The 15707-nt window shown below is 36.8% G+C and overlaps 1 protein-coding gene across 2 annotated transcripts in view; it reads left to right on the top strand.

Moving 5' to 3' along the window:
- The first annotated feature begins 13455 nt into the window (after positions 1 to 13455).
- Positions 13456 to 15707, top strand: part of LOC106057138 (calcium/calmodulin-dependent protein kinase kinase 1-like) — a 216956-nt gene continuing 214704 nt past the window's right edge. For both annotated transcript variants that reach the window (XM_056006979.1, XM_056006976.1), the window contains exon 1: positions 13456 to 13665. In XM_056006979.1, the coding sequence (XP_055862954.1) occupies positions 13656 to 13665 (10 nt within the window). In that variant the 5' untranslated portion in view covers positions 13456 to 13655. The remainder of the gene's footprint in view (positions 13666 to 15707) is intronic.

The following is a 15707-nucleotide window of genomic DNA, read 5'->3' as shown; positions in this document are numbered from 1 at the left end:
CACTGAAATGTATACTGTCTTTAAGCTGAATAAGGTTGGGTACCACTGCAATGTATACTGTCTTTAAGCTGAATAAGGTTGGGTACCACTGAAATGTATATTGTCTTTAAGCTGAATAAGGTTGGGTACCACTGAAATGTATACTGTCTTTAAGCTGAATAAGGTTGGGTACCACTGAAATGTATATTGTCTTTAAGCTGAATAAGGTTGGGTACCACTGAAATGTATACTGTCTTTAAGCTGAATAAGGTTGGGTACCACTGAAATGTATATTGTCTTTAAGCTGAATAAGGTTGGGTACCACTGAAATGTATACTGTCTTTAAGCTGAATAAGGTTGGGTACCACTGCAATGTATATTGTCTTTAAGCTGAATAAGGTTGGGTACCACTGAAATGTATATAGTCTTTAAGCTGAATAAGGTTGGGTACCACTGAAATGTATACTGTCTTTAAGCTGAATAAGGTTGGGTACCACTGCAATGTATATTGTCTTTAAGCTGAATAAGGTTGGGTACCACTGCAATGTATATAGTCTTTAAGCTGAATAAGGTTGGGTACCACTGCAATGTATATAGTCTTTAAGCTGAATAAGGTTGGGTACCACTGCAATATATACTGTCTTTAAGCTGAATAAGGTTGGGTACCACTGCAATGTATACTGTCTTTAAGCTGAATAAGGTTGGGTACCACTGAAATGTATATAGTCTTTAAGCTGAATAAGGTTGGGTACCACTGAAATGTATATTGTCTTTAAGCTGAATAAGGTTGGGTACCACTGCAATGTATATAGTCTTTAAGCTGAATAAGGTTGGGTACCACTGAAATGTATACTGTCTTTAAGCTGAATAAGGTTGGGTACCACTGCAATGTATATTGTCTTTAAGCTGAATAAGGTTGGGTACCACTGAAATGTATATAGTCTTTAAGCTGAATAAGGTTGGGTACCACTGAAATGTATACTGTCTTTAAGCTGAATAAGGTTGGGTACCACTGAAATGTATATTGTCTTTAAGCTGAATAAGGTTGGGTACCACTGAAATGTATACTGTCTTTAAGCTGAATAAGGTTGGGTACCACTGCAATGTATACTGTCTTTAAGCTGAATAAGGTTGGTTACCACTGAAATGTATATTGTCTTTAAGCTGAATAAGGTTGGGTACCACTGCAATGTATATTGTCTTTAAGCTGAATAAGGTTGGGTACCACTGAAATGTATATAGTCTTTAAGCTGAATAAGGTTGGGTACCACTGAAATGTATACTGTCTTTAAGCTGAATAAGGTTGGGTACCACTGCAATGTATATTGTCTTTAAGCTGAATAAGGTTGGGTACCACTGCAATGTATATAGTCTTTAAGCTGAATAAGGTTGGGTACCACTGCAATGTATATAGTCTTTAAGCTGAATAAGGTTGGGTACCACTGCAATATATACTGTCTTTAAGCTGAATAAGGTTGGGTACCACTGCAATGTATACTGTCTTTAAGCTGAATAAGGTTGGGTACCACTGAAATGTATATAGTCTTTAAGCTGAATAAGGTTGGGTACCACTGAAATGTATATTGTCTTTAAGCTGAATAAGGTTGGGTACCACTGCAATGTATATAGTCTTTAAGCTGAATAAGGTTGGGTACCACTGAAATGTATACTGTCTTTAAGCTGAATAAGGTTGGGTACCACTGCAATGTATATTGTCTTTAAGCTGAATAAGGTTGGGTACCACTGAAATGTATATAGTCTTTAAGCTGAATAAGGTTGGGTACCACTGAAATGTATACTGTCTTTAAGCTGAATAAGGTTGGGTACCACTGAAATGTATATTGTCTTTAAGCTGAATAAGGTTGGGTACCACTGAAATGTATACTGTCTTTAAGCTGAATAAGGTTGGGTACCACTGCAATGTATACTGTCTTTAAGCTGAATAAGGTTGGTTACCACTGAAATGTATATTGTCTTTAAGCTGAATAAGGTTGGGTACCACTGAAATGTATACTGTCTTTAAGCTGAATAAGGTTGGGTACCACTGAAATGTATATTGTCTTTAAGCTGAATAAGGTTGGGTACCACTGCAATGTATACTGTCTTTAAGCTGAATAAGGTTGGGTACCACTGCAATGTATACTGTCTTTAAGCTGAATAAGGTTGGGTACCACTGAAATGTATACTGTCTTTAAGCTGAATAAGGTTGGGTACCACTGCAATGTATACTGTCTTTAAGCTGAATAAGGTTGGGTACCACTGAAATGTATACTGTCTTTAAGCTGAATAAGGTTGGGTACCACTGCAATGTATACTGTCTTTAAGCTGAATAAGGTTGGGTACCACTGAAATGTATACTGTCTTTAAGCTGAATAAGGTTGGGTACCACTGCAATGTATACTGTCTTTAAGCTGAATAAGGTTGGGTACCACTGAAATGTATACTGTCTTTAAGCTGAATAAGGTTGGGTACCACTGCAATGTATACTGTCTTTAAGCTGAATAAGGTTGGGTACCACTGAAATGTATACTGTCTTTAAGCTGAATAAGGTTGGGTACCACTGCAATGTATACTGTCTTTAAGCTGAATAAGGTTGGGTACCACTGAAATGTATACTGTCTTTAAGCTGAATAAGGTTGGGTACCACTGCAATGTATACTGTCTTTAAGCTGAATAAGGTTGGGTACCACTGCAATGTATACTGTCTTTAAGCTGAATAAGGTTGGGTACCACTGAAATGTATACTGTCTTTAAGCTGAATAAGGTTGGGTACCACTGAAATGAATATAGTCTTTAAGCTGAATAAGGTTGGGTACCACTGAAATGTATACTGTCTTTAAGCTGAATAAGGTTGGGTACCACTGCAATATATACTGTCTTTAAGCTGAATAAGGTTGGGTACCACTGAAATGTATACTGTCTTTAAGCTGAATAAGGTTGGGTACCACTGAAATGTATACTGTCTTTAAGCTGAATAAGGTTGGGTACCACTGCAATGTATACTGTCTTTAAGCTGAATAAGGTTGGGTACCACTGCAATGTATACTGTCTTTAAGCTGAATAAGGTTGGGTACCACTGAAATGTATACTGTCTTTAAGCTGAATAAGGTTGGGTACCACTGCAATGTATACTGTCTTTAAGCTGAATAAGGTTGGGTACCACTGCAATGTATACTGTCTTTAAGCTGAATAAGGTTGGGTACCACTGAAATGTATACTGTCTTTAAGCTGAATAAGGTTGGGTACCACTGCAATGTATACTGTCTTTAAGCTGAATAAGGTTGGGTACCACTGAAATGTATACTGTCTTTAAGCTGAATAAGGTTGGGTACCACTGCAATGTATACTGTCTTTAAGCTGAATAAGGTTGGGTACCACTGAAATGTATACTGTCTTTAAGCTGAATAAGGTTGGGTACCACTGCAATGTATACTGTCTTTAAGCTGAATAAGGTTGGGTACCACTGAAATGTATACTGTCTTTAAGCTGAATAAGGTTGGGTACCACTGAAATGTATACTGTCTTTAAGCTGAATAAGGTTGGGTACCACTGCAATGTATACTGTCTTTAAGCTGAATAAGGTTGGGTACCACTGAAATGTATACTGTCTTTAAGCTAAATAAGGTTGGGTACCACTGAAATGTATATAGTCTTTAAGCTGAATAAGGTTGGGTACCACTGAAATGTATACTGTCTTTAAGCTGAATAAGGTTGGGTACCACTGAAATGTATATTGTCTTTAAGCTGAATAAGGTTGGGTACCACTGAAATGTATACTGTCTTTAAGCTGAATAAGGTTGGGTACCACTGAAATGTATATTGTCTTTAAGCTGAATAAGGTTGGGTACCACTGAAATGTATATTGTCTTTAAGCTGAATAAGGTTGGGTACCACTGAAATGTATATAGTCTTTAAGCTGAATAAGGTTGGGTACCACTGCAATGTATACTGTCTTTAAGCTGAATAAGGTTGGGTACCACTGCAATGTATACTGTCTTTAAGCTAAATAAGGTTGGGTACCACTGAAATGTATATAGTCTTTAAGCTGAATAAGGTTGGGTACCACTGAAATGTATACTGTCTTTAAGCTGAATAAGGTTGGGTACCACTGAAATGTATATTGTCTTTAAGCTGAATAAGGTTGGGTACCACTGCAATGTATACTGTCTTTAAGCTGAATAAGGTTGGGTACCACTGCAATGTATACTGTCTTTAAGCTGAATAAGGTTGGGTACCACTGCAATGTATACTGTCTTTAAGCTGAATAAGGTTGGGTACCACTGAAATGTATATTGTCTTTAAGCTGAATAAGGTTGGGTACCACTGCAATGTATACTGTCTTTAAGCTGAATAAGGTTGGGTACCACTGCAATGTATATTGTCTTTAAGCTGAATAAGGTTGGGTACCACTGCAATGTATACTGTCTTTAAGCTGAATAAGGTTGGGTACCACTGAAATGTATACTGATTTTAAGCTGAATAAGGTTGGGTACCACTGAAATGTATATTGTCTTTAAGCTGAATAAGGTTGGGTACCACTGAAATGTATACTGTCTTTAAGCTGAATAAGGTTGGGTACCACTGCAATGTATACTGTCTTTAAGCTGAATAAGGTTGGGTACCACTGAAATGTATATTGTCTTTAAGCTGAATAAGGTTGGGTACCACTGAAATGGTAGTTATTGGAAATGTTAACCATAAACTAAACAATGTCAAGGACAAGTCCCTCTTGACAACTTAATAAATAAAGAGCTATAATGTTCACAAAACCTCAGTGAGTGACAGTTGATCTTTCTGTCAAATCTTTGTTCTGTTACCGCCAGTTAGTTGCCCATTTGTTTTTAAATAACTTTTCAAGTCAGTCTAAAGCTTCCTTCGTATTAAACATATTTTGTGCTAGAAACGGAATAGATAAGACAATATAAGATAATTTTGTATTGGTCCAATCAAAGAGAAATTCAGTTTGATTACAATTGCCCACCTCAGCTTAGAAAACTTGATTCTACACTGCTTAAAAGTGCACAGAACATTCTCATAGACCTTTTCAAAAACAAAGCCTATCACCACTTCCATTAGTTTGGACAATGGATACAACTAAAAGCGAGATAGTCATAGTTTTATAGCTAGTCATAATTTTATAGATAGTCATAGTTTTATAGCTAGTCATAGTTTTATAGCTAGTCATAGTTTTATAGGGTTAGGGTTAGCTAGTCATAGTTTTATAGCTAGTCATAGTTTTATAGCTAGTCATAGTTTTATAGCTAGTCATAGTTTTATAGCTAGTCATAGTGTTTCCGCCACGCATTAAAATCTCCATTACGTCCTAATTCCGATACAATAAACTTGACCTGTGTCTGTTTTGTTTGTATGTCAACATAGTTTGTTAGTTAAACTTGTTTCTCTCGTTTGCAAACGTCCTAAGATCCATAAGTAATTGTGTGCTACACTTTGTTCAGTTCCACCAACTCACGCAGGCAAATCAATAGCAACATTATAACTTATGTGTAAGGGCGTCGTAATTCTCTGTCGCGCTAACTAGATCTATGAAGTTAAGGACTTTCGACAACCATTTAAATGAGTTTTCCTAATTATGTCCCATATCGCATGCCTTTGCATTCCAGCCATACTTCCTCTCTCTCTCTCTCTCTCTCTCTCTCTCTCTCTCTCTCTCTCTCTCTATCTCCCTCTCTCTGTGAGAGTGTGGTTATCTTTCATGTTTCTATTTTCGGTGCAACAATTTGGTTAAAGGACACGGTTATCTTTCCTTGAATGTGTGTTGACCACCGCCATCGCTACCGCGTTATCCTCATTGAGGACTTCCGGCTCTTTCTGATAGCATCAAGCGCAGGGGACTCATGGGATCGATTTTCAATTAGTCCGCTTCGTCAGCGGTGGATGTATTTGGAATATTCAATCAAAGGTTGGGCAGGTGAAAGAAATAAACAAGGGAAGTAAGGTGTGGTTGTGCAGACGTGGGATATCTTGACACCCTTAGCACCCTTAAAAGAAGCGCTGTCGGGGGATTCAATAGAGGCAAAATGTTTGTTTTGACCTACCGCTTTTACATTTCCCTAACTATTGTCAGGTGCCCATTAGAGTTGAGGCGCCTTAAAGATCCCGAAATTAAAAATCCCAGTCTTCACCTGATTCGAACCCGGGATTTCTCGGTTCGTAAGCCAAGCGCTTTACCCCTCAGCCACCGCAACACCTCCAGTTGACATTGTAGCAGGCCTCAATCTCTCAGTTTTCATAAATAAAAAAAAATATGCAGTTTTGTTTTCACTGTTTTCAACAAGTTGCACTAGGTCTATATAGGATGAGCGGTGGATGAGTAGTAAAGCGCTTGGCTTCCAAACTGGGGGTCCGAATCCTGGTGAAGACTGGGAGCCTCCCAGCTCTAATGGGTACCTGAAATCACCTCATGCCAAACCTGGTCAAAGGCTTTTTAAAAAAACTCTTTGAAGTTGTGTACCTGAGTTTCTTTTAGTGTTGATGGCCTTTTCATTAGACAGCTTGGTATTAAATATTGGTTCTACAGTGCCATCTATCCGCTTTGAAGCTTACCTGTTTTTCGGAAACGACCTCCTCAGCTTTTCTCTGAGTGTTGAGAATTAGTCTTAGCATTATCTTGCTAGGGTGACTGATCATACTTATTGTTCTCTAATTTTGGCATCGTTTCAAGTTTACTTGTTTGGGCATTTGAATTATTAATGATTGAGTCCACATCAGTTAAATACAATTTCTCTTACTTATTCTATACTAACCCAAATAATTAAATAATTAGTTAATTAAATAATTGGTTAATGTTTTTTTTTATTGATTCTTGTTTTGGTCAGGTAAAAAGAAATAGTTGTGCAAAATTTCAGCTTGATCCGAGATTGGATGTGGGAGAAATAAGGTGTACAAACATTTTGATACACAGACAGTGAGTTGATATAAGCTTTGTAACAAGGAAACATAATTTACAAATATAAAAACAAAACCTATTGAAATAGCCTGCTCAGAAAAACACAAAGATAGAGGCACATTTCTTATTTCTAGAACGGGATTAGCACAAGTGCCCTTCTTCCCTAGTGTCATTAGAGAATGAAAGGGGGTTGCCCTAATCAGCCAGGAAAACCAACGACTTAGCAGAGTAGGACGTAATTATATTCTCATTTGAAGTAACGTCTGTAATATATAAGATAAGATGGCATTTGGCATACAGACGTCCCCATACGTGATTCGTGCCGGATGCACCAAAAAACTATATATTTATAAGTTTTTTTTTTTTATTCAACCATAGATGAGACTCTCTAATATGTCTTTAACTGGACTCATTGCTGAAGGTAAACATTGTTGGGAGTCCCTGAATTTGCGCACCAGCTCTTTCACACATGGACGAATCCTATTCGCAACGAGAACTCACGTATTTGTAATCTAAAATGTGTATTTTATTTAATTCGCAAAAAAATCCAAACTTAAATCCTATCATAAAATATCTTTTATCTTCTCGTCAATAAAAGAAAATAAATACGAAACACACATATTCATATAGCCACAGAATATTGAGATTATTTTTTACAGCTAGATCAAAATTTAGACAGTCCCTCCATCTTGAGAGTCTAGTGCTACATCACACGCGCATGCGCTTTGAAGTATCCGAGGTTATTGATTGCCAGATCTTAAAACGTAGCCTGCGGTCAGGTAATGACAACCTCGGCCACCTTACACGCTCCCTCATCCAGTGTCGGTTTAACTAGTCAAGAGATCTGGACCAATGACGTCATTCGCTAGTAAGGTAGTCACTACTAAGGTAGTCACTGGTAATGTAGTGACTAGTAAGGTAGTGGCTAGTAAGGTATCCACCAATTTCAAACGATCGCATTTGGACTTGAAGATTACTAAATTAAAAAAAAGCTTTTTTTTTATCTCGTACAATGGTACGTCTAACTAACCACTCAACCCATTCCCAAAATGTTTAGGGGAGAACTAGTGACTTTGTGATCTAGATGATATTGATATATAATGGTCCCCTGTTTCTATCTCTAACGAGGGTCTCATGTTGCCAGCACAACTACCAACCGCCTTTACTTTCCCCAACTAATGTCAGGTACCCTTCAATGTTTGAAATGCGAACTCGAGACCCCACGGTAGCAAAGAACTCTTCCACTCGTCCACCTTGCTCCCAGAGTCTCAGGTTATCTATTAAGTTCTGGGACTAAATTTTTTTTTGAACTACGATTGTATAGAACAGATTATCTATATAAAGATAAAATAACAGTTGGCTAACTCACGTCCTACCGATTTCTCTTTGATAAAATCAATTCATTTGGCAGCACTTCAGACGTAATCTACCATCTAAACCGTAGGCATAAATTGCGCTAAATCTTTCCTCTGAATGTTTCTAAATGCCTATGTTCCAGTTTGTACGAAATGGAATGTAGGCAGTTATAGAACTATACCCAATTAGCTACTACATTTGTATCTATGACCTTTATATTACGAGTGTACTATGTTGCCAACACAACCACATTTACTTTTCGAAACAAGTGATAGATTATTCAGGATTTTGAGTTGATCGATTACTTTTTGTTTCTTTTATACGTTCAGATTGGAAGATTGTGAGATCCTAGTCCAAAACATCCCACTAGACGGCGCGAAATGGCGGTGGTCAGGTTCGAACCCTGGACCATCGAGATAACAGTCCAGAGCAGTAAGCCAACCAGTCATTATTGTCAGAACAAATGTAGTATGAACAATCAATATTATCAACGAGGATTTGAACCCGAGTTTTCTTAACCTCTCAGCAGGAGCGGTCTGGGTGTCAAAATCGGCCCGGGCATTTCTATAACAACCGGCCCATAAATTGTATATTATATAATGGACATCCACTTCTAGGTCTACCAGTCCTCAAAACCATTATGTTAAGTTTGATAAAATATCGATAGCTGTATTCATGCCGACAGTGAACACTATATCCTTATAAGTAACATAAGCTTTGTGTTGTTTTTTAGTCACTAAGTATGTAGGCTCTTAAAGGATGAAGCCTAATAGATCTAGTAGCACTGTCTACGGATGTAGGTTATTACATTATGTCGGAAAATGTGTTGGATTAAATTAGTAGGCCCTAGTAGAGTCTGTATAAGATTTTTTAAAAATAAATCACCCAGAGGGCCCCTTTGTAAGAGAATGATGTAAAATCGTTAGCAATTTAATATGTGACTTAGTGACATCCATTCGGCCCTTATTTTATAAAATACAGATGTGACTTCAAAAAAGAAGATATTTAGGCTACTGTGGTCCTACCGGCCCATTTCGGTACCGGCCCACCGGGCATTAGCTCGAATGCCCATATTGCCAGTCCGCCCCTGCCTCTCAGTCAATACCAACCACTCTGTCAATATCAACCACTTAAACTCAACCTTTCAGTCAATCTCAACCATTCAGTCAATCTCAACCATTCAGTCAAACTCAACCATTCAGTCAATCTTAAACAGTCATATTTAAACCACTCAAAATCAACCATTTAGTCAAACTCAAACACTTAGTCAATCTAATCTCAATTATCTCAACCACTCAGTCGACCTCAACCACGAAGTCAACCACTCTATCTGACTCAGCTACAGATTCTCTTGCCAAGCAAAAAAAAAAAGTTATACTTCGCTATTAGCCTTGGGCGGAAAGTATTTCGCAATCAAGTGACATAAAGTCAACATGTTGTAGATGGTCTTGAATTTCGCTGGCGCTTGAGTTGTTATTTCAAGACTCCGTAGTCTATATTCTTTGAATCAATATTTCTTGAACGACGCCGTTACACTGAGAGGCTTGACGGCCGGGTATGAAAGTAGATCAAAGAGGTTTATAAGTAGGCCAGCAAAATAGTTTCACTTTGTTTGTATCGGAGTTTGATTCTTCACAGTTATGTCAGTTTACTTGTGGGGATTCATTATTCTGAGCTTGGTGGCCGAGCGGTAAAGCGCTTAGCTTTCGATTAAAGGATCAAGTTCGAATTCCGGAGTTGGCATACCGGGGAAGACTTGAATCGGAACCTCGGTTTCAAATTTCTCGACAGAGATTGGGCTAGCCACACCACACCCTCGTTAACCTTCGTTAAAATGAACGTTTCATCGTATGCCTCATGATCGTTATCACGTGGTTATCACGTGGTTGTTTAAATTGTTTAATCCAGAAACAACGTGTTTACATTTCGAACAACACAACGGTGAACGTATAATAGAACTAAAAATAGCCAAAAGAGTTTAAAAATAAGGTGGTCGAGAGGCTAAGTACGCTTGAACTTGGCTTTGCTTGACTACTTATGAAGGGGGCTCGAGGTTCGACACCCGACTCGAGCAGAGTTGTGTTTGCTGAGCGCCTAAAGGCAGCACGGAAAAACCTTCTCCCAGTTACCCCCTCCCCCGACAGGTCCACACACGACACACGAGGTTGGACCATAGCGCCCTGATCAAGCTATAAGCATGAAAGTAGCGCTATATAAACGCTATAATTATTAAGGGTATAATAGAATTTAAGCCTGGTCAGTATATAGGTTTTAAGCTTCATGCTAAGTCTACTTTTGTAAATCTACTATGCAAATTATATCATAGTTCCGCAAGGTTATTATCGCCGGTGATGGTTTTAAACACATTACCTATAAAATGTTTCCAACGGCATGTGTCTCAAATAGCCTATGACAACCAGTCCAACTCCTGGCCTTCAGGTGGGGCTCAGATATTGAGCCCGGCGGGGAAACTGTTTCCGCTAACATGAGAAGGGGCAAAGTTAAGTATCGTGCGCTTTAACCAGTAAGCTTCGGGCAGGAGGGGCTCGTTAGCCTTGGTTGGTTACCTACAAGGAGAAGGAAAAACTCGGAATCCAAACCTCCACTGCCTTGCCACTATACCCAAACATAAGAAAGGCTTCGGGAGTTGGCATACTAGACGTCTTCACTCTTCGGGTATTTCTACACGTAGGCCCTATTCATTCCACTGCCTTGCCACTATATCCAAACATAGTGATATGAACTAAACTAACTTTTAAAAGTTAAACTAAAACTAGTTTTCAACTAAAATAAAGTAGTTAAACTATTAGTTTATCATGAATTTCAAAAGATAGTTAAACTAAACTAAAGAAAGTTAATTAAACTATAACAAACTTTTCATATTTTTTTTTTGGGGGGGGGGGGGGGGGAGGGGCGGGGTTGAACTAGACCTATATAGATATAATCATCCGACTGTATGCCTACGGTTCGAGGTTATTCTTTTAACATTCTAGTAATATTTATCTATAATGAAATCAGCATTAAGGAATATGTTTCTTATATAAACGTTAATGCACAATAAAATAAAATGTCTAAATAAATATGTGTGCTTGTATTTTTGCCTTGAATTAAAACTTTTAGAAAATAATGGTACTCTTTTAAAAACAAATAATATTAACTTATTATATAACGGAAAATCTTACTTATACTGGTAAAGTTTAAAATCTTATTAAATAACATATATTTAGAATTTCAAATTTAGATCTAGTAACCAAAGAAATACAAACGAAATCGTTGTGAGTATTAAGAAACATTTGACATTAAAATCAGTTGGACACAGTCTATTCACTCTATGGTCAGAGAGGGTGTGGATTAAGATTTTTTTCTAGAGTTGGTTACCCTAATGCTTTTAGATCTATATAGGCCTAGCTGTTGATTTAGACTTAATAGATCTCAATAATAAGTCTTAAGACTATAAAAGGGTGTACTTGATGTTCCTTAGGTTAAACAAATATTGTTTGCCGCAAATGAATTGATTAAAACCACTAAATATTGACCTAACTCATTAATCAGATTCCCACTAGAAAAAAATTTAACACCTCCACTTGGCTCACAAAAAAAAATCGGAACAACCTCATTCATAATACTGCATAGAAGCTTTTGGCAAAAAATGTTTAACATTTTATAATACTGCTACTTTCAAGTGCAAATATTTACTCCCATAACTTCTACCAGGATCTTACTTTACTTTCTTCAAATGCAGGCTGACTAAATAGTTGTTAACAGCATCATTTTTTTGATAATCAAAGTTATTGATATCACATGACCAAAAAACAGGGAGTGCGTTTCAACCCTGACTACATGTTCAAAAGTTTTACAAATTTTAATTAAACTTTTTAGTTAGTAACTAAAAAAATTAATTAAACTACGATTTTAACTAAACTTTTTTTTTCTAGTTAAACAATGGCCTTAACTATTTTTTTTAGTTAAACTAAAAGTTTCTAACTTTTTAGTTCACTTTTGCCCATCACTATCCAAACATAAGAAAGCCTTCGGGAGTCGGCATACTAGACGTCTTCACTCTTCGGGTATTTCTGCATGTAGGCTCTATTCATGCAAAACATTATTAATTAATGATCAGGGATATTTTGCGCATCGTCTTCAAGTCTAGATCTAAAAGCCAATCATTGGAATATTATAAAGTCTACTAGTCTAGTAGATCCATACATTCGCTTAACCAGGATTTTTTTTCTCGGGAAAAATTTCCTTTAAAAAAAAAATCTAGCATTCATTATTAAGAGCCAAATAGTCGCTCCAAAAGGTGTGTAAGGGAGGTGTTGTCTTTAAAAAAAAGTATTTTAATGTTTTTCTTGTTACCAATTCTATATTTTTCGTTCACAGATACAGATAACTTAGGACTACGAATGAGAATAACTACTCCCTTTTCTCCTTTGTAATTGTCACAAGAGTTGAGTCTAAGACTCTTGGAACTCTAGGCCTCCATCTGCCTGTCTGAACAAACTTTAGGAAAGCCCAAGCAGATGTAAAGTATTAAATCTCTATTACTGATGGCTCATATCGCTCGGATTAGAAGCGAGGCCGATGGCCGAACACACCGGGGAAACTTCCCCATGATAACTACATCCAAAGAAAATAGATCAGTCAGCGCAAACAAGCTTAAAAAGATAAAAAAAATCATTTTACAACTCGACTGGCCTTTCTAGTCAGACCACAGTGTGCTTAGCAAGTCGGAGGTCAGTCTAACAACACATGCTCCACGGTGTCTTCTTTGGCCTTTGCTGATCAAACGAATGGGTTCGAACTCTACAATTACCATAATTGTTGAATATTTATCAATGGTAACATCCATGGTAAACAACTTTGAAGGTTGCATGATTTGCAGACATATCAGTGATTTGACTTCTAAGCTGCCAAAGTGTAGTCAATGAATATTTCATTGTTTTTGTTCCACTAAAAAAATGTGAAATCCTATTTTTTTAACATTATTATTTTTTTTTACAAAAATGAAATGGAAATTTAAATGTCGCCACAACTTATGTGCAGTTAATGAAATGCTTTTACGTCATTGGTTAAAATAAACAAAATCATCAACCAATCAAATCAGTCCCAGAAAGATCAAAAAAAAAAAAAAAAGGCCGGTCTGACAGAAAAAAAAAAAAGAGTTCAACCTTATAAAAAAATTAACTATTGCGTAAAACAAGTCAGAGCTTAAAATGTGACATAAAGACTTTACTTGCAAAGCCTTGCTACATCTGGACAGCTTGGGCCTAAAGGCCATTGAGTTTATCCATCTCACGTATGTGTCGAAAAATGAGCTTAGAATGTATTGTGATGCTAATTCCTATAAATAATCACGGGACCAGGATTTGTGTTTCTTGGATAATGTAAAAGACTACGAGGATCACATCGCATTATGGGAGCTGGTAAGTGTTTAAATATCTATTTTTGGCTTAATGGATGGCCTCAATTCTAATTAGTAAGCCTGGCAGATCAATCACTTGACCCATATACACATTTAAATGCTAAACGAAATTTAATACAATTTCTCTTTGCATAGACATCTGTGTATGTGTGTGTGTGTGTGTGTGTGTGTGTGTGTGCAAGAGAGAGTGGGAGAGAGAGAGAGCTGCATAGAGAGAGAGGCAGACAAAGTGTTTCAGAGAACACAAAAGAGAGACTAAAAGAGAGACACAAATAGGGAGAGTCCAATAGTGTGAGACTGAACATGAAGGAAACAGACTGAGAGAGAGAGAGAGAGAGAGATAGAGAAAGACAGACGAAGAGACTAAGTGAGCAAGAGAAAGACTTAAAGAGAAAAACAAAAATACATAGACTAAAAGAGAGAGGATGAGTGACTGCAGATGAAAGCAACAAACTAAGAGAGAGAGAGAAAGACAGAGAGAACGCTAAGAGAGAGAAAGGTAAGAGAGAAGAGACTACGAGAGGGAGAGAGAGACTAAAAGAGAAAGACCAAAATAGAGAGAAACTTACAGATTGCGGGAAAGAAAAATACCTAAGAGTTGGACCTACTATGTACAGTACATTGTCCACATTAATACTGTACTCAAAGTGTACTCATCAATATTGAGTCATTAAGCGTGCCGAAGTTCAAATCTTCAAAAAGACATCCAGACAGACTGGCAGGATGACCCAAAATAACATCCCAAAATGAAGCGCACTTATCCGAAGAAAATGATACTTTAAAACGACACGCCATATTGATTAGCTCAGTAGGGATGGCTCCTTCATAAGCTCAATTTGACCTACATGGATCTTATGATGTCTCTAATTGCCTCCCCTTAGCTCCATGAGGCTAAAAATAAAATTTTAGCTAATGCTTCAAAGGTTTGTTTTTAGGTCAGTGTTGTTGTTTTTTTCCTATGTTCAACACAAATTAAATTGAGATAATTACGTTTCTCCTTCATTTCGTTTTCCTGATCAGGTTTTTAATTTTCAATTATACTTAGTGACGTCAGTAGTGGCCTTAAAGCTGGAATATGTGTGTTGATGTCAACGATTTAAATTGATGTATTTCACGTCTGCATTCCTTCGATATGTAGATAAGTACTTCTGTCTGGGGTAAAGGGGGTGGTCTAGATTATGTTTCGAAATTTAAGATAATAAATAGTGGTACGTTTTAGGATTGTGGATTGTGTATACTTTTGTAAGGAATTTGCAAAGATTAGAGTTTTATTAAAAAATAAAGTCCATTTCATATTTTAATAAAATATATGTAGGTCTACACTCAAATATTTTTATTAAAAAAAAAAAAATGGATTTAGGTCGATTAGCTTTTTTGATAGCTACATTCATACTATTTTTACATTCACACATTCGCTTTACTTATAACATAATTATTTCGTTTAATTGTTTCCAAAACACTCTCAGTGACTATAATGACAATGGTACACAAATTAAGACCCGCGGGTAAAATATGGCTAGTAAATAAATAAATGAAATAAATATCTATCTATAGCAAAGCACTTGATCGATTTACTTAGAGGGAGGCTCCTAGATTTGATGTCATGGTGCTCATGTATTATTTTACTTTACTTAGCTTTGAAAACATAGTCATCAAATTGGAAGGTAAAGGACACTGAGACTTTGCAGTGCACAATTGTTTGAGTCTGTGAATGAGAGCGTATTTTGTTTCATTAATTCTTTTTGATTCAAACTTCTTTTTTTTTACACCATAATGGAAAAATACATTACCTTTTGTCTTTTTATTTCATTCCTTTTTTTTTCTTTTCTTTCTCATTATCTTTTTCTCCATTTCTCTCTCTTTTATTTCTTCCTTTTTCTTCTCTCCCTCTCAGATGTCACCATCTCATCTATTTAATCTCTCTCTCTCTCTCTCTTACCCTCTCTTTCTTTCGTTTTAAGTATTATTTTTCCTTATTCTTTCTCTCTCTCTCTCTGTGACTCATTATCTTATTCACAGTCTCGTTTCGCCTTTATCTCCCCC

Source organism: Biomphalaria glabrata, chromosome 12, assembly GCF_947242115.1.
Source record: "Biomphalaria glabrata chromosome 12, xgBioGlab47.1, whole genome shotgun sequence".
Lineage (NCBI taxonomy): Eukaryota > Metazoa > Mollusca > Gastropoda > Planorbidae > Biomphalaria > Biomphalaria glabrata.
Note: the sequence above shows the minus strand (reverse complement) of the source record. Positions and strands in the feature narration are given on the sequence as shown.